The sequence below is a fragment of the Chelonia mydas genome, chromosome 15 (genome assembly GCF_015237465.2).
Source record: "Chelonia mydas isolate rCheMyd1 chromosome 15, rCheMyd1.pri.v2, whole genome shotgun sequence".
Classification (NCBI taxonomy): Eukaryota; Metazoa; Chordata; order Testudines; family Cheloniidae; genus Chelonia; species Chelonia mydas.
Window position 1 is genome coordinate 24399258 of NC_057856.1, and position 27183 is coordinate 24426440.

Genomic DNA, 27183 nt, shown 5'->3' on the forward strand with positions numbered 1-27183 from the left:
GCGGGAAGGAAACTTACCTGGCACTGACTGGGAAAGCCAGTGCTGAGCGTTTCTGTGAGCCTGTGTCAGAGCAAACAATCAGGGCATTGAAACCTGCACATTGACACGTCCCATCCAGTCTCTGCAGCAAGCAGCTTAGTGACTGCTGGTCTGACTGCTTACAAAGAAGCAGAGACCCATTGAACGGAGGGGTTCGGGGTGGGGTGGGGGGGGCATCCTGTCCTGACGTATTGGAGCAACCTCCAAACACCACCACGCTGAAGTGCTGACATTTAGAATCAGGTTCCTTATTCACCCCTTACAGCAGTACAGACATGGGGTAGCATTCAGTGTGGCCTGTTCAGATAGTGTGACTGTCGTTGTTTGGATTTTTAGCTTTGAACAGCAGGATGCAAGTCGATTCTGGTTCCCTCCCTTCCCCCCCTCCCACCCCCCAGTGCGTGGATCGCTAGCCTGCTAGGGCACCCGCGATGAGGGATTGTTACCACGCTAACTCCATCCCGTGTGCTCCAGAAGAAAGCAGGCACTAGGATGGCAGCTTGGTAAATCAGGAAAGAGGCCAGCGTATAAACAGAACTTGTCCGCACATATACACATGTTGTATAGATAAAGCAATACACTCCTTAGTGTGGACTCAGTTATACCAGTATAAAGAGGCTTTATATCAGTGTAGCTATTACCATACGCGCAGGGGAATAAGTTGTACCAATATAAGGCACCTTTATACTGATATAACTGCACCCCAGTAAATAATTTACAAGCACCCCTTAAGGCTGAAATTTGTTCCAGTGAGACGTTCATCAAATAATTCCAAGTAAATAAATGAGGTCAAAATCTCAGTCTGTTGGCAGATAATTCACAGACAGAAAAAAGGGATAAATTCGCTGCAGCTAGATCCCTGGCTCTGGCCATGGCAGCACTCGTACAGAGCAAATTTCCCCTTTGTGCAGAGAGCCAGCGCAAGGCCTGGGCACCTGAGCCCTTTAAGTGGGACTTGAAGGTCGCTGGTGCCAGCTCTCTGCCCCCGGGGTGAATTTCACTTACAAGTGGAGGAGCAGAGGGAGGAAGCTTCCCTGTATTCCTAATTTACATTTCATCCTTATGGCTGTTTGTTTGTTTCTTGCATCTCGCTCTGGCTTGAATCATGAAACGAGGCTGGTCAGTTTCCCTCCTGCACCAACTCTTGTGAGCAGCTTGCAAACCCAGAACAACCTTGAATGATGAAAAGGGTGGAAGGAGGATATTCAAGGCTTCCTTGGGGCTTTGGACACCTGCTTTCCATTACTTCTGCTGCGAATAGGTTGTCCAAATGCCTTTCCAAATCTCAGGCCTGGGCTGTTTCCATGGATGTTTTGAAGAAAGCGATGGAGAAGGATGAGTTTGCATAAGCAGCTGCTCCCTTCTTTTTATTTAAAAGCAAAGCTACAGGCCTGACTCTTTGCTCTGCTCCACCAGTAACCCCGGTTCGAGTCTATAAAGCTGGTGTGATGGAATGACGAATGGTCCGGCATTTTGGGCCCAGACTGCTTGATTGCGTGGCCCTTTTGAACGTCAACATTTCTATGACCAGTTGTGCCCATGATATTAGTCGGAGAAAATAATTTGCAATGACAGTAGTCCCAAGGGAAAGAAAAAGACTTAAGTCGTGTTGGCCATGACTAAGACGTCCCCAGGGAAGGCAGAGCTGTAAGTGTGTCTGTCCCTTCGATCCAGTGGGATGGAAAGCAACCAGATAGTTGACTTTGAAAAGCGCAGCACGGATGGAGCGGGCAGCGTGGTTTGGTGTTTCCATTCCTGCTTTGCCCAATGGTGGAAGAGCCTGAGCTGCTCTGTAATTGTATTAATGAAAGCCAGGCTCACTCCATCTCTTTACACCCGTTGAATGCAAGGCCTGTCATCTCTGCCTGGCACTCGCCCCGTCTCTTCCCAGCAACTTTACACAGATCACGTACCTTTTACCGCTCAGCGTTAGTGTCCTTATCAATAATTAAGCTGCAGATTTCTCGCTATTGGCCCTGACAGGAAGCAGAGTTCAGCTGTTCCCCCTCCTTTGCTCTGCCTCCCTTTTGGAGCAGTGTGTTCCTGGGGGATGAGAGCTTTCTTCCTTAATTGCTTGTGGCACTGTTAAATATGGATCTTGGTGGCTTTCCAAGGGCACCCCAGCTGAAGTGCTGTATAAAGGAACCATTACCAGACTAATCGGAGAAGACAGCCCCGGCAGAGCAGAGAAGGTGAGAGAGGATGCCTTGCCCAAAGGACATGTCATCTACGAAGGGAAGAAGGGCCATGTGCTCTCCTATGATGGTAAGCTGGAATCCTCTCTGGGGTTTTTGGGGGGGCGGGGGGGAGCATCAGGTTCGTGCACTAATGTTTGGGAGCTAGAATGTTTGGGAAAACATTACGAAGCGTATCTTGCCTGTATCCTGTTTCTAGTTCCAGAGTAATTTTCTCCCTGTTCCTGATTTTTGAGGTCTTATCCAAGGGCCAGATTTTCTTCTTTGATGCACACAGCAGATCTGGCCTGTGGCACGCTGCTTGATTCAGCAGGGAGAGCCTCTGGTGTCAGTAGGAGAGCCGCACGTGTACGGAGGGCAGCACATTTAGACTGTAAGCTCTCTGGAATCTCATCCAATTCTACATTAGAGCCTTGCACAATGGGGCCCTGATCTCGGTTGGGGCCCCCGGGGAATTGCTGTGTATCAGTGATCACACTGGTGCGCTTGCAGTTGGCTTACTGGATCTGAGGGGAGAGCATCTGCAGGACGCCGCTCTCCTTGCGCAGAAGGTAACTTCTCTCCTTCTTCCCGCTGGGTCAAATGAAACCATGTTGTGGGTTGCTTAATGCCCTCAGCCTGCGCACGCCAGTCCTGGGATAGAGGGCAGCGTGCCCACCAGTGGGTATGAAACTGCACCTTCGGGGGAGTCTCTGAAGGCGTCAGACTCTAGGGCTTAAGTTCCCGTGTGCCCACATGAGGCCATTGCACCTCTGAAGGCCCCTGAGGTGAACATTCCCTTAGATGTGGAAAGCAGAAAAAGCAGGGCCCGTCCTGGCCTAGGGGAAATCTCTCCCACTGAGGGTCACCCCCCTCCAGGGCAAGGTGACAGTGGTGAAAGCCCTGTGGCCCAATGTCACAGCCTCCCCGCGTGCTGCACCTTGCACTGAGCTGACGTCGCCATGGGAGCATGCAGCGGCAGGGCTGTACAGCGTTGCCAGCCCTGCAGTAAATGGGGACCCTTCGGTTGCCCTTCCAGCTGGGTTTGCAGGTGTCAGGTCAGACCCATGGGAGTTGGGGCCTTTCCATGAAACTTGGGGTCTGTGGCAAACTCCATCATGCCCCTGGCTCCCCATGTCGAGCAGAGAATGCTTTAAGGGGGCTGCCAGGCAGCTGGGGTCTGAGCAAAGGGGCATCTCTTGTCATGTCATAACTCTACCTTCAGACCCTGCCCGCTCCCCTCCCGCCACCCTGATTTTGACCACCGGAGTCCTGCCTAGTGGTTAGAGCACAGGGCTGGGAATCAGGACTCTGGGTTCCATCCTCCGCTTTGATACTGACCTGCCAGGGCATTTCAGGTAACTCACACAGGGCCAGAGGGCAGGCAGGTGTGTGGAGCCTCTAGCTCTGCCCCTAATACAGGAAGCAGCTGTAGTTTGGCTGATTGCCATCTGGATGAGTCAGGCCAGAGGGGCAGTTAGGTGCTGGCTCCCGCCCAGCGCTGGGAGGTCGCACCTGGGGAACAGGTGTCGTTGGGAGGACCCAGCAAACACACATCCCACCACACAGCTGAAAGATTGGCTGGAGTGTAAGGTCTCCCACTTGGGCACTAAACAACACCCCCTTCCAATGTAGGGCTCCCCTGTAGCCGCCTTCACTAGGCCCTTAACACGGAGCCTCAGTTTCCCCTGCTGTACAGTGAGGATAGCGCCCATTTCCCAGGGTGCTGTGAGCCTGGTGTAGTTAAGGATAACATTCATGTAGTGCTTGGAGCTCCTCAGCTGGGATCCCTTAGTATTCTCCCCTGTTCTGTAGCCCAGGGGAATGGCAACCTCTCACTCCCAGGTTGTGCTTAGCACCGGTGACTAGGTTGCTGCTGCTTAACACTGACGTGGCCAAGCTGCAGCACGTCTGGGCCTTGCACCCGGGCTCAGCTCAGCGTGGCAATGCGATGCAGCTGTGCTGATGCCAGGGATGTTTGGCAGTGGTTTTTATGTCTACGCTGCAGGGCGGCCCCTTTGTGATCCTCATGCCGTGCGTAAGAAGCCACAGGGCTCCTCGTCAGCCCACGGAAACCTTGCTGCTAAATGGCAGTCAGAATCGCTGGTGTTGAGTCAGCGTGTTCGATGAGCCCCAGCTGAACGCAAGGCGGAGGTCAAGTGGGGCCCTGTGCACTTGGAACGGAATGAGATGCACTCCCTGTCCTCCAGCGTGTCCATGTTGGAATGGATGGAGCTGTATTCCCCTTCTCCCAGCGCTTCCATCTTGTCCCCTTTCCCCCTGTTGCTTCCTTTGACTTCCCCAAGTGCTCCATCTCTTGCACCGTGGGGTTCTTTCATAGACGCACACAGGCGCCTGCACCAGAGACAGCCGCGATGGGCCCGTTCCTTGGTGGCCCCCTCCTCCTCGTTGTTATTAAACCCAGCCCCCACCCACGGTCAGCCAGGGACGTGGCTCGCACGGAGACTGCTGTCTCAGTGGGACCCGCTTGCGTAGAACAGATAGAGGAAGCGTTGCTGCTCTTGGGGCCTGCCAGGGCTGGGTGAGTCCTATGGGTCACTGCACGTGTTTGCTCTCGAGAGCACGCCAGCAGAAGGGGAGCCCCAGCCCCTTTTAGAGCATGGAGGACACAGACGCAGCGTTGCGTCTCAGCGAGTCTCCAGGCTCCATTCTCATCTCCAGCTTGCTAGCATCGCTGCCAGCGTCCCTTTGGGTTACCGGGACACTGCCAAGGGAGGTAGCTCCGGCGGTTCGGTTTGGTGCCGTGATAAAGGGTTTTGCTGAACCTGCTGTGAATACCCTGCCTGACTTTTCCACTGCCACTTAGAAGTGCCTTCCGCTTTCCCCTGACCCTTTCCCGGCAGTGCTGTGACCCCGAGCATGGGAGCCTCGCTTCTGAGACGTGACGCTGTCGGTAAACTACGCCGGGGCAGCTCCCAAGCTGGCATCGGTGTCCAGGCTGAGAAGAATGCCTGAAAGGAGCCGTCCGCGCGCCTGGTGGGAAGTCCAGCCCGTTGTTCGACTAATCTCCGGGGTGTTACAGCAACACAGGCAGGGAGGCTGTTCCCCTCCCTTAAAATATAAGATCGTCTTCATGGTGTCAAGAAACGCAACATTTCCAGCCCGCACCCCTGTGACAGGTGTGCCAACCCCACGCTGGCGAAGCAAGGGTTAAAGAGCGGTTTGGGGCCCAAGAGGCCACGGCCCTTCGCCTCAGCTGGCATGCCCCAGTGGAGGGAGCGTTCTGAAGGGAGCAGCTCAGTTCAGTCTGGGCTGACCCAGCAGAGCACTCGTGGACAGCAGCCTCCTGCCGCCTCCTAGCTGCACCGCGGGAAGCCAGTCGTCCATGGGAACCGAAGGGGGCGACTCACTGTTGCCAACCGAGGATCCGCTGGAGATAGAGCGGAAGGGACGCAAGAGGGACCCCACGTCCAACCCTGGAGACAACACCAGAGGGACTGGGATAAGGGTAGGCAGCAACCTAAGGAACATGCTTGGGGGTATTTGGACCTGAGCCCCGTGCCAGGGTACCCTGTTTTGAAGGGCCCTAGGTTGGAACTAGGTGGAGTAGGGTGGGCCCAGCTACTCCTCCCCACGCTCGCGGCTCGGTGACACTGCCTCTGATACCCCCGCTGTAACGCGGCCCCTTGGTCTCTCACCAGTGGACGACATTCCCCTGGGCTTTGAACTCTTGCCAGAAGGCATTCCATGCTAGAGTATCGCCATTAGGTGATACTGCCAGCCCGGGGCATCTACCCAACCCCCAACAACCCTGCATAGGTCACAGCACTTTTGTTGAGTGCAGAGGTGGTCTCTTTGTTAACTCAGTAACCAGCTATTATCTCCTTCCCCAAGCCTGCGCACTGGATGGCCCTAAAATCAGCTGACAGTTTGCTCAGAAGCTCAGTTTGCTTCCATGAGCGATGAGCAGAGGTTTGTTTCCAGTGAAGCTTACGAGCGACTCCTCCATACAAGCCTTTCATTGCACACTGCTCTTCCCCAAGCTTTTGGGGCCGGGCACGTGCAGCCCAGCAGCCGTTTTGAGAGACGTCCTTGCCCCATTGAGTCTGGAAGCAGAGGATGCCGCTTTACAGAGACTGCCCCCCTTGGCCCTTGGATCCCAGGAGGCTTGGTAACCCGGCCCAATGTGAAGCAGGAGCATTTTGGTGCCTGGCCAGAACACGCACGAGGAGCATGAGTGACTGTCTTACAGGGCTGCATCGCTTCTGCTCTGAGTGTAAGGCAGAGATGACTAAGGACCAGATCCTAATCTCGGATATACCCGCCCGTCTCGCTGTCTATCTTTCAGATCTGCTGCTGTGTCACACCCCCACAGCTCACATCCCTCTCCAGAGAGCAACGGCCTTCGGTGCTCATCTTTCTCTCGCCACCGTGGCTTGCCTGACAACAAAACGAAGCCAAGAGGTGGGGTGGGGGAGGCGCTTTGGCTACCAGTGGGAAGATTTAGTGTTAGAGCACAGGGCTGGGAACACTTGCCATGTTCTCGGACTGAGGAAGGAGCCACCAGAGAGAATGTGCTGGGGTTGGCTCTTTCTCTGCCACTCATCGCTGCCATGGGGAGCCGCTGCCCCTCCCTCCTGCCCCCAGGTGAGGGTTCCTTTATGTGGGCTGCTGGTGGGGCTTGTAGGGAGGGATGGGGCGTTGTTGCAGAGGGTTGTCTGAGTGCGTCTCTCTGTGTTGGAAGCAGAAGCAGGAGGGGTGAGTCTGAAAAGACAAGCTACAGTCTTGGCCCACAAGCTGTAACTCAGTTCCATTCCAGAGCTGGTCGCTTGGTTTTCTGTGGTACACTTGCAGGGCGTGGGGTGCTGGCATGTCCACTGACGGAGCGGGGCTCTCCGGTCACTCAAGCTGTTGGAGGAAAAGAGCACAGGCTCGGGATGGGCCAGCTTGGGGTCAGCACCCCTGCCGTCAGGGGCAGCTTTTCTGCCAGGGTCAGCACTCACCAGCCCCCACTCTGATGCTGATAGTCAGATTTCCAGGCACTCTGCATGCAACTTACAGATGTGTGGATCAGAATGCAAAAACATAGCCTGCCCCGCTGGGATTTAGTTCCCATACCTCCCAGAGCTCCCTCGGCTTCACCGCGAACAGCGGGACCATTGCACGACAGGCGCAGAGCCCTGGGCCTGCAGCAAAAGGGTTAAAATCCTACCATAATGGACAGCTCATGCATTTAGGCTTGGAGCCACCCTTGTGACACAGTCTTGTGTTGCAGTGACCTTCCTGTGCTGGGTGTGAGGAGCATTTTCTGCAGTGCCCACCGGGCACCACATGGAGAGCAAATCTCCATTCCTCTCCCTTTCGGTTGCTGACTTTGCCCCAGCTGGGCTTGGTGTAGCCTCACGGGTAGCTGGCAGAATCAGTACCAGAAAACCACACCAGAAATGTTTCCAAGCTGTCTTCGCAAGGAGCAACTGGTTCTCTTTAGCCAGCACTCCGGATCAAATAGTTGATCTTAAAAATCACGCTGCGGTGGGAGAAAAGCCAGAGCTCCTCTCCCAGGCCAAATTCTGGTTTAAAGAATAAACAACTCCAATCCTTGCATTAGCTGCCCGAGCCGTTAATCGGACACGGGGGGATTACCAAATGGAGAGAATGAACCACAAATAATGGATGTGAATCAAATTCCATATGGTTCACGCTCCATGTGCTCGCCTCCCACCGAACCCCAGGGCTGCTGGGCCTGCTTGTGCATGGACTTCACGTGACGCTCCATTTATAAGGATAATGACGATACTTCTTACCCCTCAGAGCGTTCATTCAGACACCCAACCCGTGGAGGCTGCGTGGTCTAGTGGCTGGGGCCCTGAACTTGGATTCATGAGACCTGGATTCTATTCCCAGACCTGCTACATGACCTTGAACAAGTCACAGAATCACTCTGTGCCTCAGTTTCCCACCCCACCATCCATCTGTGTGGCTTGACAGCCATTCAGCGCAGGGATTGTCCCATGCTCTGAGGGTGAGACCTTGATTTCGGCTGGAGCCTCTTGGCGCTACCATAATACAAACAATAATAAGAACATGGGGAAGGGAGGTTCGCATCATTATCTATGGGGCAGTGGAGCTGACTGATTCACCCAAGGCCACAGGGGGAGTGAGAACTGAAATGAACCTCCAGGAGTTTTCACTGTTTTGATCCCATGCACAGACCTGGAACATAAACTGTAGCAAGCAGTCCTGCATTGTCAAAGAGATAGGTTCCATATATAATCCAATAGGTCTTGCCTATCTCTGATTCTGCATGAAAATCTATTTCAGATAAAAAGAGGAGCTAGGGTTTGAGGCTTAATTTAATTAGCTTTTGTACTTTCTCCACCAGTCTCTCTTTGTGCATTAGATTTTTAGGCCACCTCTCCCTCTACCTGTACATAAGAATAGTCAGTAACAATTGAGTAAGAGGGGCCCTAGGCAGAGTAACTGGATTCGTGTATCTGGTTGATTTTCCTCTCCTCTCTGGACCTGCAAGACAAGATGATTTGATCCCTAATATCCTGATCGTCCCAGAATTATCTAGGGGAAAGGAGATGGTTTCAAATGCAGTAGCGAATGAGTTAAAAAAATTAAATTAAATTAAATCGTTAGCGATTATGAGTTCTGGCAAGCAGGGGGGAAAAATCTGCAAGTTCTGTAGTGCCATGAGGGTACTTACAAATAAAAGGGCTCTAATGAGACAAAATCCTGTAGCGTATGCAAGATGAATTGTGCTAGATTGGTTATTCTCATTCTGCATGTGATTGCTAATGGCTTCTGTGAGCAAGGGACATGTTTTCTGAGCAATTTTCTTTCTTTTTAATCTCTCTATTCCCTCCCCCCCCAAACACATGAAACAAAGAGAACAGGGGACGGCGTTCCTTTTGCAGAAGAGCTATTTAGAACAGATGTTCCTTGATAACAGGATGCAGCAACATTACCCCCTTCATGTGTCTCAAGATGCCTGGCTGTTTCTAGACATCAGCTGCTGAGTTTTCACGTCGAATGAGTCTGAAGCCAAGAGGGAGACAGAGATTCACTTTCTGTTTCCCAGAATCTTTCCCCAAGCCCTTTTCGGTTTGATTGTATGGTGATTGCAGAAACTGGTAGTGGGGGTTGTATCGTAATAATCCCATTTTATTCATTACTAGCATCACAGAAGAGAACTTTTGTTCCCAAACTCTCGGGGAACAAACAAATGTTTTGAACTTCTCCGGTGTTTTCTATAACTGTGTAATCCTAGATATGGTATATGTGAAAGAAGAGGATCAGGACACCAGCATTCCTTGGCAGGATAGACTAGTCCAGGGATAACAGGCAACAAGTTTATCTTGTGTGAGCCAATTGCGGAGCTTGGAGCTTGTTGCATAAACCTTGGGCTTTCAGCTATGTTATAAACTGCCTTGTAAATTTCATGGGGTGGGCTGCATTATGCAGGGAATAAGAATGTGGCAGCAGGATGGATTTGCTGATGTTAAATCCAATGGTGATTTTTTTTTTTCAGGCTGTAGAACAGACTTCCGAGGGAAAAGGGGAGAGCCCCATCACTTGGAAATATAGAATATAGGTGCAACAGAGCTGTAGCAGGCAGTACTGCCTTGGCAGGGAGATGGGTTCAATAGCACAGTAGGTCTTGCCTATCTTGAATTTCCATAGTTCTGCATGAAAATCTATTTTAAATTGGAGGAGGAACTAGTATTTGAGGCTTAATTTAGTTCTGTGGCTTGATACTGTACTTTATCCACCAGCCGCTGTTGTGGTGAATTGGATTTTTCACATCCTCCTTTGTTTTTGTGTGGTTTGTCCATCTCTTCGTTCTGATTAGAATAACGTGAATGTTCTTTATGCTAGGTTTTGATGTTAAAGATTTTTCTGCTTTGCTTCTTCCTCTTTGTCTGCTTTTATCATCTGGGGAATGTCTCAAAGTGTCTGTTAGAGAGACTGGACAAGATCACAAACAGTAGGTGTATTCAGGAAACAGCGCCACTGGGCTAATTTCAGTGGGAGTTCCAGCTGCTTGGAGCTTCAGAGCTGAATTTGCTCCATAATGTCTCGCAGGCTGTGTCTGGATAGTGGAAAAGACATATGCTCTTGCCCAAACATGAGGCCATGGAATTTGGAATCCGAGGCGGGCAGGGCGGAGAGAGAGAGGCTGAATTTCCTGGAACCCAGCAGCATGGTGTAATGCCGACAAAGCCTGCTGAGTGCAAGCTGAATTGCGGGACTCACTCCTGTGGGAGTGAGCCTTTAGTGGACTTGCGAATGACAGTAAACAACCTCGCTCGCTCACTCCCCCTTCTTCATGCTGCTTTTGTTTCTTCACCTCCTTTTATTTCCTAGGTGGAGTCGGTGCTTCCCAGTGCCCCAAGGAGGACAGCAGAAGCGCTGGCGCTTCTCATGAGACCGCTGGTACCAAACGGACCTACGATATGATGGAGGGGAGGATCAGCCGGGGTTTACCGGCTCGCGATTTGTCATCCACTAGCATTGAAGGTTGGTTTGGGGAAATCTTACAGTCGTGCCGTGTCAGGAGTTAAACTCTGGGGCAGAAAGCGTGCAGCATCTTTCCCATTCTGAGAACTCTCCCCACCTGCCGACAGCATCCTGTTCCAGGAGTGGCAGCAGCCTGTTTTAGAGGAGATGCACGTGGCTGTGCGCTCCCCCGCAGCATCTTCTGGCTCATGTTTTCCTTCATCTAAAATAAGACATCCAGACCGAAAGTGCATGTTTTGCTGCATGCTTGCGTGTGTGTGTGTGAGAGAGTGACAACCATCTCTCTCTTCTGGATCTATCAATACAGTGAGAACTTACAGGCCTTCCCAGGAAAATGAGTCTTAATTCACCCGTCCTCCTCAACACCAGTGCTTTGTGCTCTGCACAGAAATGGCCAAATTGTTCTAAACTAGAGACACAGGCTGCGATTTTCAGTGGTTGACAGGCACATAGCTCCCATTGAAGGTCACAGCTGTAACTGTTGAAGGGACTTGAGCAGATAATTCTAGCTGCAAAAAGTTTTGCTTAAAATAAACCCTAAAAAAGGTTTTACCATCCCTAATACTAATATTTAGTAGAAATTTTTTCTGGCCCCATTACCAAGAGAACCCAGCATCAGAGCCGGCTAACTCTGCACATATAAGATCGTAAGCTCTTTGGGACAGGGCCCGTCTTTTTGTTGTGTGTTTGTACAGCGCCTAGCACAATGGGTTACTGGTCCATGGTTGCGGCTCCTAGGCTGTACTATAATAAAATAATAAATAACCATAATAATAGTGACTATGCATGTGAAACCTCTGATCTCATTGGGGCTCCTTACAAGTGTTACAGTGTTTGTTAGATTGGGATCCGAGTATCTAGTTTATCTGTAGAGCTTATATATTTTAATAGTGGCATCTTCATTCTCTCTAGACCCACGTGGAACTGAAAGCAGGGAAAAGTTACACAGAAACGTTGCGGGGGAAGGGGCAAAGTGGGTTTCTGATTTATAAAGCAGGAAGGGATGCGGTTTTGAAGTTACAATTCTCTAATTGCTATCTAATGGGCAGATGAATCATATTTTTCTTGGAGGTGTTGGCATCTGTCCATACGCTTTGGGTGTTACTGACTTACACGCATCTCAGGAAAAACTTTCAGGGAAGATGATCATTCTGGACCTGCAAATGCTTTTTTAACCCAAAACCTTCCCTTGCAGGGTTTTGAATCCAAACAGGACAGCAATAGTAGGAAAACAAGAAAGTGAAACTGACCAGTCTGGCCTTTTGGTCCCCCAAGTACAAGAAGTAAACAAGTAGTTCAAAAGGAGAAAAGTAAACTAGCTATTTAGAAAGCATTGTTGTATTAATCCCAGGTGGTGCTATTACTGGAGAAAACTTTTAAAAATTAGGTGATTTCTCTCTTGTCAGTGTCCCTTTAAAGTATAATGAAAATGTCAGCAGTCTTGCTACTTTCTGACTGTTCTCTTTGGCCTGTTCTAGGTCTAATGGGTCGAGCGATTCCACCCGACAGACACAGTCCCCATAACTTAAAGGAACAGCATCATATTCGGGGCTCAATTACACAAGGTAATACTGGCAAGTATCCACATCAGGAAGTATATATGCGGGAGGGTAGGCCATGATTTGTGACATTTCCTCATGTGCAGCTCAGCACTATCAATTAACTCTGGGTGCAATTAGCGTGGAAGGAACTAAGTACTGAGTTGTCCCACTGGTTCTGCAGTCACATTGCAGACCTAGACAGCGACTGGAGAAGCAGAGAGTCCTAGTGGGTAGAGCACTGGACAGGGACTCGGGAGACTTGAGGTCGACTTCCAGCTTTGCCACTGGCCTGCTGGGCGACCGTGGGCAAGTTACTTCCCTGCTCTGTGCCTCAGTTTCCCCATTTGTAAAATGGGGATAATGATCCTGACCTCCTTTGTCAAGTGTTTTGAGATCTAATGATGCAGAGGGATAGGCAAGAGCTAGGTATTCATCATCATATCTGCTGCATGGCGAGAGTGAGATTTTCAGAAGTGAGCCGTTGACATTGGCCTCACTCTGCTCTCGTTTAAGTTATTGGTAAAATTCCCATTGGGGAGCTCGCTGAGAGCAGAGCTGAGCCAACGCAGAGCGTTTCTGAAAAATCCCACTCTTGGTCTTTAAGACCCCATACGGCAAGGCAGTTGGGGCTTTGCAGAATCAGTTGGGTTGCCCAGGCTCTGTAGTGGCTTTGCATGTGAACTCCATCAAACCCCCATGGCCCACAGCCTGTATAGGGGCCGTAAGTACATCATTCAGTTTGCGTGACCCTGCTTCTTTGGAGAATCACGCTGGTGCATTACCTTCTTGGGGGGGCTGCAGGAATCCCGCGATCCTATGTGGAGGGCCACGAGGACTACCTCAGAAGAGAAGCCAAACAGCTCAAGAGGGAAAACACTCCCCCAAGGGACTTGTCCGACACCTACAAAGTCAGGCCTCACGAGGGCCTCGCTCCCTTGAAAATGAAAGCAGCTCACGAAGGCCTCGTTGCCACCGTGAAGGAAGCAGGAAGATCGATCCATGAGATTCCCAGGGAAGAGTTAAGGCACACACCTGACATCCCAGTGGCAGCAAGGCCTCTGAAGGAAGGATCTATCACACAGGTGCGTTCCTTGGGGGGGCAGGTAACTTTGCGTGAGGTAAACGGGATCAATACGGCTCCAAGTGGATGAGGGCACCCAAGCACTGGCGGACTGGGCCGAAGAGAGGCCTCCATGGGGGTGTCTCCCGTAGAACTTTGGCCCCTATTTTGAAATATGTTAAAGTCTGGCACATACTTGGCCCTCTTTCCCCAGAGGGGCCCAGTGCACACCCAGGGTGTCACAGAGCTTGAAAAGATCTCCAGGGCGCTGCATGTCCTGCCCCTTCGTGGGTGCCCTGTCAGAGCGTGACCTGTCAGAGCAATTCTGCGTGGGGTTTGTTGTCCAGAGGATATTTTAAGTCCTAGCAAACACCGCGAGTGATTCTTTCACTTATTGCCCAACTGAATCATTTAGTACCTGGGGTATGAGTGAAACCTCAGAACTAAGGTGGCCTTATTACTTGTGTAGACTCCTGGCAAACTTAATTAGTTAAACTAAGGGTCTGATCTGCACAGCAAAGCTGCCTGGGTTACTGCCCCGGGCTAGCTTGAACCCAGCTGGTACAGGTAACAGTTGCAGTGAAGACAGTACAGTGCAGATAAAAGAAGCCCAGCACAGACCCTGATACGCACTCGGCTCACTAGCCTTGTGTGATGCCCACGCTGCGCCGTCTTGGCTGCTATTGTTAGCCACGCTAGCCAGATTCCAGTTCCCTCAGCCAGGCTAGCCCGTTGTAGAGACGGGAAAAAGTGGAGAGGGTTGTGCTTTTGCAAAAATGTCATTGGTCAAGTTTTTGTTCTGTAAAACCAGGGGCCTTCAGATGCAGGTTCTGTCTACACAACACCCCCTTAATCTCCTCCTTCCTCTTCCTCCCCTCCCCCCGCCATGAAATATTGGGGTGGTGGGATGAGATGAATGATGCCAGTTTTGGCCCCTCTCTAATGAAGAGCGCCCCTTTCTAACCACTTTTTTGAGACACCCACCCACCACATGAAAACTTCTTGCGTCCTGTTGTGTTCTCAGTTACATGGGTGTAAACCCAAAGTGAACTCACTGAAGTCAGTTGGAGTGACTCTGGATTACGTAGGTGTCGCTAAGAGCAGGGTCTGTCACCTCCAGCAGGGCCGGCTTTAGGAACTGAGGAACAAGTGCTTGGGGCACGTTTCGTGGCTTGGACTCTCACCGTACATGGAGCGTTTCGATAGCAGCCGTTTAGAATACTCATGACTGTGGATTGTATCTTATTTCTTTGGGGTGTGTGGGTGAAGCGCAGTGGATATAGACACTCATTGATGGTGATTCATCTTCCTGTTGTCACAATGGGGAATGTGCATGTACATGCCATGTTCTGTTGGGCTGTAGCTCCTGGAGATGTTGATTCCCATGGGAATAGGAGTCTCCACTCACCCATACGTGTTCCAGTGGAATAGCATTACCTCTTAATTCTGAATCTCACTGGTGCAGTTCTGTGTACAGTATTAGTGCTATTTATAGAACACAAATCAACACACTGTTGATTTTCAGTGGGACTTTTGTTTCCAAGTCACTTCGGTCCTTTGGAATATCCCACCCTGGGTCCCAGGCTAAGCACACAGTGCGAGTGACAACCTGAAAGAGCAAATGGTGATCTTCACTGATTCTGCCCCGCTGCGTTCCCTTCCCCACTCTGATGCCCTCTTCGCTGCCTTGTTTCCTCAGGGTACCCCACTGAAATACGACAACAACTCTTCCTCAGTAAGTGCCAAAAAGCATGATGTCCTGTCGATCATCGGGAGCCCAGGGAGGACTTTTCACTCTGTGCACTCGCTGGACGTCATGCAAGACCCAAGGACTCTGGAAAGAGCATGTTACGAGGAGAGCCTGAAAAGCAGGCCCAGCCCAGTTACAAACTCCGGAGGTTCAATTACCAGGGGAGCCCCTGTGATTGTCCCTGAGCCTGGAAAGCCTCGCCGTAGCCCACTTACCTATGAGGACCACGGGGCGGCGTTTAGTAGCCATCTGCATCGAGGTTCTCCAGTATCCACAAGGGAGTCGACGCCAAGGCAGCCTGAAGGTAACTTTTTCTCCAGGTTTCAGAGTAGCAGCCGTGTTAGTCTGTATCCGCAAAAAGAAAAGGAGTACTAGTGGCACCTTAGAGACTAACCAATTTATTTGAGCATGAGCTTTCGTGAGCTACAGCTCACTTCATCAGATGCCTTCAGTAGCATCCAATGAAGCGAGCTGTAGCTCACAAAAGCTTATGCTCAAATAAATTTCTTAGTCTCTAAGGTGCCACAAGTACTCTTATTCTCCAGCAGACCCTTAATGTGCTGGGGACACTTAGGGCTTTTAGGAAATGCTAAGGTTGGAGCATACAGAACATTGGCCGGGTTCCCACCCTCACCCCCATTTGCTGTCCCCTCACAAACGCTAGAGGGAAATGTGCAGTAGTTGTTGTGGACCAAACGGTGTGGTGTAAATCTGGACTATCTCTTGGAAGCCAATGGAGACGGCTCCAGATTGACACCAGAATCGCTGAGAATGGGATTTGGCCCTGTGTGAGTCTGAGGGCCGTGCTGCAGAGGAGGCGTCTACTCTGTACACAGGCTTTGATTTGGAACGCACGTATTTTAATGGCGTGGGAGAAAACTCATAACATGGAAAATTGGGGTGGGGGGGGAGGGATATTTTCTCCCCTCTCTTCTGTGCAAGTCTAGGTGTTTGTCTGCCCAGCTCTGCATTTATACCTCATCCAGCACCATAGCATCTGGGGGGCTTTGGCTGTAGTTGGGTATAATCCCTGCTAGCCAGTAGATGGAGACAGTCCCGTTGGGTTGTTGAGATCTGACATCCCTCTGGGAGATGCAAGGGTTTTGCTGCCTCAGAATGGTTGTGTTTCCAGCAGGGGGTGCAGTTCCATCTGCACGCATTGAAATCACTTGGGCCGCTCACCAGCAGCCTGCGAGCAAGACCCCGGCCTGGCAGAGCACTAGGATTGTGCTGCCATAGCTGCTCTCAGAGGCCACATTCAAAAGCCAGCAAGGTTGCTTGGTCAGGCAGAATTTGGCACCGTGCAAATCTAGCAATCCAGAGCACAGACGTAGCCAGAATGACTCGCTGCCTGGCTGATAGGATTGCTCTTCAGTCCAGCAAATGCCTGTTTCCTTTCGTCCTGTTAACTCTTGGTTGCTTGGTGAAACATAAAGACAAGAGCACAAGTGCGTAGAGCGCATTTACTATAACAGCCAGCATCAGCTCCAGCAACGCTTTCCCCTAGATCCAGCCTGAGTCATCAGGCAGAGCTAGATAAATCTCATCCTGACTGCGACAGTGCCAGTGACCCAAACTTCATTTGCAGTTCGGAAAACTGCAGTCTGTGTCCAAGAGCGTTAGTGCAGTCCCTGCCTCCTCGTGCTTCCTCTGAGGGTCGAACGAGAGAGGGATGACCAAAGAGAGCCATGGTGACCTTGCCTGTGATCTTAATAGAGAAGAAGAATTTTTGAAAATCCACCCCACCCAACAACCAATAGAACCAGGGCAAACCAATAGCCACTGTCAGGGTTCCCTCCCCACTCTGAACTCTAGGGTACAGATGTGGGGACCAGCATGAAAGAACCCCTAAGCTTATTTCTACCAGCTTAGGTTAAAACTTCCCCAAGGCACAAATTCTTTGCCCGTGGATGGTATGCTGCCACCACCAAGTGATTTAACAAAGAATCAGGGAAAGGACCACTTGGAGTTCCTATTCCCCCAAAATATCCCCCCAAGCCCTTACACCCCCTTTCCTGGGGAGGCTTGAGAATAATATCCTAACCAATTGGTTACAAAGTGATCACAGACCCAAACCCCTGGGTCTTAGGACAATAGAGAAATCAGTCAGGTTCTTAAAAGAAGGATTTTATTTTTAAAAAAAGGTAAAAATCACCTCTGTAAAATCAGGATGGAAAATAACTTTACAGGGTAACAAAAGATTAAAAAACACAACAAAACTTCCTCTAGGCTTAGTATCAAAGTTACAAAAAACAGGAATAAACCTCCCTGCAGCAAAGGAAAAATTCACAAGCAGAACAAAAGATAATCTAACAGGCCTTGCCTGGCTTTTACTTACAATTTTTGTAATATGAGAGACTTATAGGATGGTTTCTAGGAGAAGGAGTTTTCTGACCTGATGCTTCTCTGCTTCCCAAGAGAACACACCAAAACAAAGCCTCTCCCCAAGATTTGAAAGTATCTTCTTTCCCCATTGGCCTTTTTGGTCAGGTGCCAACCAGGTTATTTGAGCTTCTTAACCCCTTACAGGTAAGGAGGCATTCTAGGCTACCCTTAGCTGTATGGTTATGACAGCCACCCCACTCAACAACCAATAGACCCAGAGCAAACCAATAGCCACCACAGCCAATAGACCCAGGGCAAACCAATAGCCACCACAACCAATAGACCCAGGGCAAACCAATAACCAAAAGCCACCCCACCCAACAACCAGTAGAACCAGGGCAAAAGGTCCCCTTGATCTCACCCTGCTCTCCCAACACTATTACCAAAAATAACAACCCTTCCCCAAACGCACAGGGGGTGGAAAAAGGAGCCTGGCTGGCCCAAGAAGAGAAGGCCATGTTCCACCCCTTATGCTCTTCCTCTTGAGAGCCACATGTGGAGTCCCAGGGACAGAGTGTAATTAGACTGTTGTCACCTTTCAAAAGGGACTGCTGAGTTTAAAGTGTTCACCATGAGAAACCTTAAAGGGGCCTGACTTTGTAGAGATCAAACCCATGTTGGGCACCCAAGATCACTAGTCTCTTTTGAAAACGTAAGCCAAAGTGTTCATCCAATGGGATTTCCCTCTGACCGACACATGAACATGGGAAATCAGTCGTTCCCTCCTCGCTGAAAACCCATGCCCTAGCTTCAGCATCGCCAAGCAATGCGAGCCCCATGCGTGCTTGCTGTTCTCTAGCAGGCTACAAGTCACGCAGTTGTAGGTGGGGGACACTTCTCTGTCTGCCTGTCTGTGTGATCAGTCTAGTCACCACCACGGGCCCTCGAGACTGATCATTTGCCAGAGCAGAACAAGATGCCTCATTTCAGAAAAAGGCCCTTTGGCTGGCTGGCTTCTCTGTGATTCGTACGTTTGGCCAATATGCAGCACTGGTGTTGGGGAGGCTACGTGCAGCGGGGCTGGAGGTTTCCCAAGAAAGAGTTGAATATTTCTATTAAATTCCAGCAGAGAGGCGTCATTTTGTGTGTCTGTAGATGACAGGGTTCCTGCGTGTACAGGAAGGACACTATAGGGGCTCTGCAAGGGTAAATCATAGCATCATTCTTCTGGGTTGGAAGGAGCTGTTCTGGGTCGCTTAGTGCATCCCTCTGCACCCCTGGCAGGTTTGATGTACAGGGCCCTGCCAAGTAGCTGAGATTTTGTTAAAACCGAGGGAGTGGCGATGCAAACCTGAAACGTTTCCATGGTTATTTTTGCGTCAATGAAAACAGTTTTGTGAGGGGAATTAACCAGTCCCTGCAGGGCTGGAAACCCAAACGTAACTGAACAGGGCTAGCGCATAAGAATGAGACAGTGAAATTGAGCAGCTTAGCTTTGTTGTCCAAACTGGAGCTGGTTGAGTCATCCCTAAGAATCCTTGATTTGTGGAATTTCGGTTCGTTGCCTGTCTGCAAACGGATCACAGCTTTTCTTGCATTTATTTGTTGTTGGGAAATGACACGCTGGCTCACGTCTCTGAATGGTTCAGGGTCTGTGGCTTGTTTGCGAGTGGTTTGTTGCAAGAATGTGACATTCAAGCTGTTTTGATTGGACCCTGGGCTCACATGGTATGTTTCCCTCCCCAGAGCGGATGAGCTGAGCGTAACTCTTAGAATCAGGGCTTGCTGTTACTAATTAGCTAGCCTGGAGATATCCACCCTTTACAGAGGGTGAGCACGAGACCCATGTGCCACCAAAGCGCCAGCTCTGAGTTAATAGGGATGCGAGAGAAGCTTGACATTATTCCAGCTGCTTCTCCATGTATTATGAAAGTGTTTACAGCTCCTGGTGAGCGCAGGAGGAGAGCTGCTGTCAGAACCATCTGGGCCCTGTTTCATCATGTTTATTTTGAGTTTCCAGGGTCACTTTTTTTTCTCTCTGGTAACATTAACCTCTCTGCTGCCAGCAGAGCATTCAGACAGGGCTGTGGCAGCAGGGTCCTGCTGCCATCCACTCAGATGGGTCAGGTTTGTTGGACTGCATCAGGAGAGCATGTTTGTCAGATGTCCCTGGCCTGTGGCTGAGGCTAAGTGAAGATCTTTGTGAGGGCAAATGTGAGATCCATTCAGGGAAAAACTGGCTTTCGTTTAGGAGCCAAATCAGGGAACTGGCAGGGCAAGATTCTGGAGAGCTTTGTGCGGAAGTGGGAGAAGATAAGACCCTGCAGGCTGGAGGGTCAGTTGCATTGAGAAGATTTGCTTTTGTGGTTGTCTCTGAAATGTTTCTCATGGGTATGTCCTTAGAGTGGCTGAGCCCAGGCGTGGGAGCCAGAAACTCTTCAGCTCGAATCTTGGCTCTGGCGCTGATCTTGGGCAAGGCCCCCCCCCCCGACTCTTCCCCTAGCTGTAATAACAGGAATGCTGATTTACTTTCCTGTCCTGGATGCTGGGGATTAATCACTGTTCCTAGAGTGTTTTGAATGCGAACAGGCAAATACCTCGCTGCCGTCAATGAGGGTAACTCCATCGATGTCAGGGGAAGATGACTCCCCTTTTCCTTAAAGCCATTGGAGTCGCACCCCCTTATCCCAAGGGTGAATTTAGCCCCAAAAGCATTACCCAGGGGGAGCGTCTCATTCTCTTTATAGAAGTAACAGCCTTTGCTCTCACCAGTATTGCCAAGGAGATCTGCTCTGACTTGTTACCTCTTGTACCTGTCCTGCGTTGGCCCCAGCAATTCGAAAGGCAAAACGAAAGGGTGGGGTTTTGACTTAGGAACACACTTGCCGTGGGCCGAACGGGAGAGCCGAACTCTTAGAATCAGGTGCAGCTGCTTTGAGTGGGACCCTCGTCGTCCTCCCTCGTCACAGAGGCACTTTCGGAAATCGCACCTGTTGTCACATGCCGCAGGCCGGATTCTGACCCCAGGTAAACTATGGCAGCTCCCACTGAAGGCAGTGGCAGTCGCCATGGTGACCCTGAGGGCGCAATGGGCCCGGTAGGTTTAAACAGAGAAATCAAAACACTCCTTTATTTGACAAAGCTCAATGTACGTGCCAGAATCAGTAAGGCAGTTGGGGGCTGCGGGGAGCCCTTCATTTGTAGATGTAACTGTTCAGATCAAGGGCCACGTTCTACCTTTGATGCACAGTGCAGTGGGGCCTCAACCTGGCTGAGGCCTCTGGGCACGATCTCAGTTTATAAACAAAATAATAATGATCGGGGAGGAAGGAGGGTTCCCCTTAGCTCAGCGGCAGCCGGGCCTGCCCCTCTGAGAGCGGAGCATGGCTGCGAGTGTGTTTCAGCACGGACTCTTCTGACTACGTTCTTTTGCTTCTGCAGGGAGCATCACGGCTGGGAAGCCGGCGTCCCAGGACAGAAAGATCACCCCCACGACAAGAGACATCACCAATTCCAAGTCTCCTCACGCTACTCTATCGGACCATCACCATCCCATCTCCCCCTACGAACATTTACTTCGGGGAATGAGTGGTGTCGATTTGTACAGAGGACACATTCCATTGGCTTTCGACCCTGCTGCAATTCCCAGGGGAATTCAACTGGAAGCAGGTACTCCTTTATTTGGGGCACTTGGCAGGAGCGGCCCCGGGCAGCTGGGCAAAAAATCTGCCTTGGGTTCCACTGCTATGAAGGTAGCGTAGCTGAGAACAGAACCGGGGGCCTTTCTGTTCTAAGCTGCGTAACAAGCCGTTGGCTGGCTGGTGACGTTCCGTTTCGCAATGAGCAGTGGAAACGGGCTTTTAAAGCAGCGCTGCCTTGGCTGCTGAGTAACGGTTTTTTTAGCTTAAACCGCGTCTCGGATGAGCTCTTCTCTGACTCAATTCCGTCCTTACTCTGACACTGCTCCTCTGCGCAGTTGGCAGATGAAGGCCCTGAGACAGCAAAAAGCCAGCTTCCTCCACCCTCGTGTGCACAGGGGCTGATGTCTCTGGTGCGTTGCATAGGCCTCCCCAGCCCGAAGGCCAGACGGGGGGGTTCCTGGTGCTCACTAATTTGGGCCTCGTTTGTTCCTAAATTATCCCACGTCCCAGCTGATGCTCTCGAGCGCTACAGTTTTCATGAGTCAGGCTCTGCCACCCCCTCGTAGGACCGTACTACATGGAAAGCTGACTCATCTCAATCTTCTCTTTTAGCTGCTGCTTACTATTTGCCCAGGCATCTTGCTCCGAGCCCGACGTACCCCCATCTCTACCCTCCATACCTCATCAGAGGGTATCCAGACACTGCCGCCATGGAGAACAGGCAGACCATCATCAACGACTACATCACCTCCCAGCAGATGCACCAGAATGCCGCCGCCACTGCCATGGCTCAGAGGGCGGACATGCTGCGCGGACTTTCGCCCCGAGAACCGTCGCTGGCTCTCAACTATGCTGCAGGTCCTCGAAGTATGAAGCTGTCTGTGGTTTTTAGGTGGCATTTTTTCTTCTTGAAAGGCGTAGGGCTGTCGTTCTGACCCCAGGCCCCTAGCGTAACACCCAGCAGGGCTTCTGTGGTGGAGATCACAACGGCAGTACCCATGCGGCATGCACATTGGTATGCCACGTTGGTCTCCGGCGCCGGGGGCAGGAGCATCTTTGCTTCGGCCGGTTGAGCGGTTCCTGAGCCATCTGTGCAAAGGCGGTTAGTTGTTGTCAGTCTCGATAGCCTATTTCTCAAGACTGCTTCGGGGGCAGCCACGTGACCTTGGGCTGGAGTTTGATCAGCTCTTGCAAGTTAAAGAGTGCCGTGCTTGGATGAGAGCCCCTTGGGGTACATCTGCGCAGCCCGTGGCAGTGAGCCTCCGAGTCTGGCCCGACACGCTCGGACTTGCGGGGCCTGCTGTCGCACTCTAAGAATTGCTGGGTAGACGGCGCTTTGAAGCCGTGGCTCAGACTGGAGCCGGGGTGCTGAAGCCAAGGGGTGGGGGTGGGCATCAGAGCCCCGCTGCGGCTGCAAAGCGCTCTCGATACAGCTGTTTTTAGAGAGCCACTGCAAACCTGAGTCTATCGACCCGGGCAGGGAGGCTCAGTGTTCTGCGGGGAGATGGGATCCAATTCTGGGTGCAGTGCCCCAGTGTGGAACGAGGGGCTGGGCCGCTGCTTCTGCACCCTCCTCCAGACGAAACCACACTGGGGTCCCAGTCCGTGTGTGACTAGTCAGGATCATTTGTTTGGCTGGGTTTGTTTTCAGGCATGGCGTGTCCTAGCCAGATTCAGCCCCCCTAAATCGCCTTCCAAACTGAATACATTGTTGATCTCTACTTCCTGCCCTAAGCAGTTGTGCAGTTGTTGCAGGCTGTTAGAAAGCTGCCACCCCAAAAAGAGACGGACTTTCAGTGGTAGGCAAAGTGATTCCATACACGCAGAGGAAATCGCTTTGGGATCCCTTGGGCTGGGAGCTGCTCTATAAGTTGCTCTTGTTCTTTGAGCTCTTTACTGCTAGCAGTTTGCAGGTTTTTATTTCTGTTAGTAATACATGGCTCTGCACTAACCTGTCCCTTGCCCTGCTGTCCTTTCACCATCCTCCAGCAGTGGGGCCAGATTCAGAGTAAATGGCAGGAATTTCAGGTGCCAATGAAACCTTGCAGACTGAAGGAGGTGAGAAACCAAGCGTGTAATAGAAAGAGAGAGGTACAGTAGAAAGCCTGGGCGTGTTGAACGTGATCTGGGCACGTACCCTGGAAACTAGCTCAGGAAAGCATAGGGTAAGGCAGAAGGATGACTTAGTGAGGGGCCGGATTATGGAGCCCTTCCTCTCCATGGAGAGCTCCATTGACTTCAGCTGTGCTTGAGTAAGGACTCCACAAGCTGGCCCATGGTGTTTGTAAAGCTCTTTCAAGATTAAAAAATGCTACATGAGTGCGAAGTGTGGTTGTTAATAATGAGAGAAGCTCGCTGTGTGGGTGTAACATTTGCTTGCGTCTTCTCAAACAGTCAGGTAGCCGATCTGTGGCTTTCCAGCTCTTCAGAACATGCTCCAGAGGTCCGTAGCCCTGTAAAATAGCATTTATGCTGTTGCACTGTTGGCTCTTTGAGTCTACACTGACTGTGGCCATATTCTCACTCAATGCAAATGGATCTCTGCCTTCCCATCGCTGGGCAAAAGTGGCCCATTTGTACTGGTCTTTATAGACAGTATCTCCAATGAACTGTGCTGAACTGGGCCCTTCTAGCACAGTGTAAATCCTGAGAAAAGACCAAGGGGGACTTTCTCATCTCATTGTGCTGAGTAGGCCTCTCCTCACAGCTGACTCTGTTTCCCTCCAGCTAAAATCCCACACGCAGGGAATCTGGGGCTCCCCTCTGACTCCAGAACTAAAATTTGTATGTAGCTTGTTCTAGTCTCACCTGCAGAACACATCGATCTGAGCTAATGACCCCACTCAAGTGCCCCCCAAGTGAGAGAATTCTCCATTCAGGCTCTGACTCTGCCCTTTCTCATACCTTGGCATGTACAGAACGCAGGGTATGTAGAATCACAGAAATGTAGGGCTGGAAGGGATCTTGAGAGGCCATCTAGCCCAGCCCCATGCACTGAGGCAGGTCTACCTAAACCATCCCTGACAGGTGTTTGTCCCACCTGTTCTTAAAAACCTCCACTGACAGGGATTCCACAACCTCCCTTGGAAGCCTATTCCAGAGCTTGACAATCCCTGTTGGTTTAATTTCAGTGAATTCCATGTGTGGGGTGTCCCACCCTGCAGAGTTAGAGCAGTGCCTGGGAACCCGCCGTTCAGAAGAAAGCCCTGCTGACTCCTTCGCTTTCACTGTCCGAGCTGAGTGAATGGCGTTAAGTGAACCAAGACTGAAATTCCCCCTGTGAAAGATGGGACTGAACTGGGAGTTACGTGGTGCTTGGGCCTTCAGCTGGGCCTCTGCACCGGGGTGGATTTCACCCTCCGATTGTAAGGTCCCTAGGGCAGGGACTGTCTTTGTGCTTTGTGTCTGTCCAGCACCGTGGGGTCCTGGTCCGTGACTGGGGCTCCTAGGTAGAAATAATAAATGATGATAGCCCCAAGAGTATCAATGGTGAGAAGTAGATCCTAATTTTTCAATGCTTCCTCTTTTAATAATCCATTGCCAGAGGGGTTCACACCCCAGAGCGGGAAACAGCTTTTAAATTATGCAGCTAGCCCTAGACAGTCAGATTGTTCTCTTGCTAGTGTCCCCTTCCCAACTGCCGGGGTATGTGTGTTCGTGTGCTGTCCGATTCCCAGCATCTCTCTCCGCACCGTCTTGTGTGGAGAATGGGTTTTATCATCATCCTGACAGTCCTTTCGATTCTCTCTCCAGGGATCATCGACCTGTCCCAAGTGCCGCACCTGCCTGTCCTCGTGCCCCCCACACCTGGCACCTCCGCCGCCTCGATGGACCGAATCACGTACATCCCCAGCGCCCCCCAGACATTTAGCAGCCGGCATAGCAGCTCCCCGCTCTCCCCAGGTAAAACCCATAGGGTTTGAATTGCCACCTGATAATCTGCCTGGGTGGGCATGTGGGCAAACCAAACCCCCGCACCGTGTGTGTGTGTGTGTTTGAAGCTTCCTGGGAACTCTCATTGCTCCAGGATTTCGGTATGGCGAGCCTGGCGTGCTGGTTTGTCCTACAGCCTGAATTCTTAGTCCCCACGGCTCTTACCACACTGATAGTACTTCCCATATAAAGATCTTCAGGTGCTTGAGGTGCACAAATTAAACCAACAGGGGAAGGGAGCTGGTAAACTGAGGCATGGAGAGACGTAATTTGTCCAAGGCCAGTCCAGACCCAGGTTTAGAGCACAGCAGAGTCCTGCTCCTACTCTTGTCTGATCGCTACCTACCAGTCCCTCTTCCCTGGGCTTAACCCGAGCTGGGGTTAGGGTTGGGGCCAGCTGGAGGCCCGGAGTTGGGGCTAGGGCCAGGGCTGGTGGGGGCCCCGAGCTGGGGAGCTGATCAGTGGGGTTGTTTCTCTCTTTTATGTAGGGCTCTGAGGCTTGAAGGACTGCGTGTCGGACATCTGCATTTCCTCCCTTTGGGAGTCTGTAACCAGAGATCCCCTGTTGAAGTGTTTTTCTTTAGCCATTGGGAGCAAATCATTAGAGAAACAAGGACGTAGCGTGCTAGTTCGGATTGCGCTGAGCAGAGAAGAGTCACCATGGCTTTGTGAACAGCAGGAGGGGCTAGTTCCCTAGGATCTTGGACGGGATCATCCTTGGGGTGGCTAGCCCCTCCCACTGCTCATGACGCCGCAGCTACGTTCCTATTTTTAGCACATTAGCTCAATCAGACCGAGGGCAGGGATGTCTCCTGACCCCAGCTCCTTCCAGCTCTAGTGCAGACATACCCTGAGAGTGTTTACCCCTGTCCCCATCCAGCATGGCCTACCCAGGAGAATGCCCCCACAATGGGCAGGTAGGCCCATTCAGTCTCAGTGGGTTGTAATCACTGGCCTAGTGGCTGTCTCTCCCCGTAGGTGAGGGGGTTGAAACCGTCTGATCCCTTTGTCAGTCGAACACACCATCTTAAAGTCAAGCGCATCTGTCACATTTTGGGTACGGAACGAAATGTGCAGTTAATGCAGATACTCGAGGTCAGACTGTGGCCCGATGGTTGCCCCAGCTTTACCCCGATATAAGTGGTATCAGGCCCCGTCTTTGCTTATCTGCCAGGATCTGGTTTAGGAAGCTGGTGCAGAGTTCCCGTAGCTGCAACACTCACAAGAGTGAAGGTGGCACCAGAATTCCGCTTGCAGGGACCCCTGTGACTGGCTGCCTTTGAATTCCAGGAGGCCCCACGCACATGACCAAACAGACAGGAGCTTCGGCTTCCGAACGGGAACGAGATCGGGAGCGCGAGAAATCCTTCCTAGCAGCCACCACTGTGGAGCATGCGCCCATCTGGAGACCAGGTAGGCTTGGAGGAACCCGGTCCATACAGCTGGTGCATAGCGATGGTTCCACTGGTGAGCAGAGTCTTTTCGGGGGCCTGGGGACAGTTCTCCAAGGTTTATGCAGAGCTCTCTTCCTCCCCATCTCGCTGTCACTTGCCCCTTGGTTTTCCATACTGGTTTCCAGCTCAGATTCTTCTCTGCATTTTCTTACAGGGACCGAGCAAAGCAGCAGCCGTTCAGCCACTCATTCTCACAGCCACCAGCACTCTCCCGCCTCGCCCCGCACCCACGAGACCGTCCAGCAGCGACCCAGCGTGCTGCACAACACGGGCATGAAGGTCATCTCGTCGGAGAGCCTCACCCCGTCGGTTCTGCGGTGTGTATGGGCTTTGCGGCTCACCACGCTCCTGGCCTCGAGGGGTGGAGGCCTCTGGGTTGTTAAGGATCTAATCCTGCACCGTTGACAGCGACAGGCGTTTTTTGGTCATTGATTTCAATAGGAGCAGGCCTTAGCAGGAGGCCTGTGGTGGGCTGGTTGATTTTGACCGGGGTCTTTTCCTTTTCAAATGGCTTTTGCTGGGAGCTGCTCCCAGGGAGCAAACGGGGATGGTCGTGGGCTGTCTGCTCTGGGCCAAATCCAAATGTTCTTACTCAGCCCGTGCTCCAACCCTTGCCTCAATGAGAAGTTTTCTTCAGCCTTTTGAAGTAAGGGCTCCAGAATTCGGCCCCCTACTTTGGTCACTCCAACTGGCCAGCCCCTTGTGCAGCAAACAACCTGGAGTCCGTTCCTGTTGAAAATGCATATGTAGATGGTGGGGTCTCCAGATTGCCCTTAGTC

The 27183-nt window shown here is 51.4% G+C and overlaps 1 protein-coding gene across 50 annotated transcripts in view; it reads left to right on the plus strand.

The window, feature by feature from the left end:
- Positions 1 to 27183, plus strand: part of NCOR2 (nuclear receptor corepressor 2) — a 397818-nt gene that overhangs the window by 344441 nt on the left and 26194 nt on the right. For 39 of the 50 annotated variants that reach the window (XM_037879169.2, XM_037879168.2, XM_037879164.2 and 36 more), the window contains 10 exons: positions 2154 to 2304; positions 10548 to 10700; positions 12179 to 12265; positions 13043 to 13323; positions 15001 to 15355; positions 20818 to 21045; positions 21630 to 21884; positions 24771 to 24920; positions 26241 to 26363; positions 26559 to 26721. In XM_037879169.2, coding sequence (XP_037735097.1) covers positions 2154 to 2304; positions 10548 to 10700; positions 12179 to 12265; positions 13043 to 13323; positions 15001 to 15355; positions 20818 to 21045; positions 21630 to 21884; positions 24771 to 24920; positions 26241 to 26363; positions 26559 to 26721 — 1946 coding nt within the window. The remainder of the gene's footprint in view (positions 1 to 2153; positions 2305 to 10547; positions 10701 to 12178; positions 12266 to 13042; positions 13324 to 15000; positions 15356 to 20817; positions 21046 to 21629; positions 21885 to 24770; positions 24921 to 26240; positions 26364 to 26558; positions 26722 to 27183) is intronic. The other 11 variants (XM_043529105.1, XM_043529127.1, XM_043529132.1 and 8 more) reach the window with 1 other exon arrangement.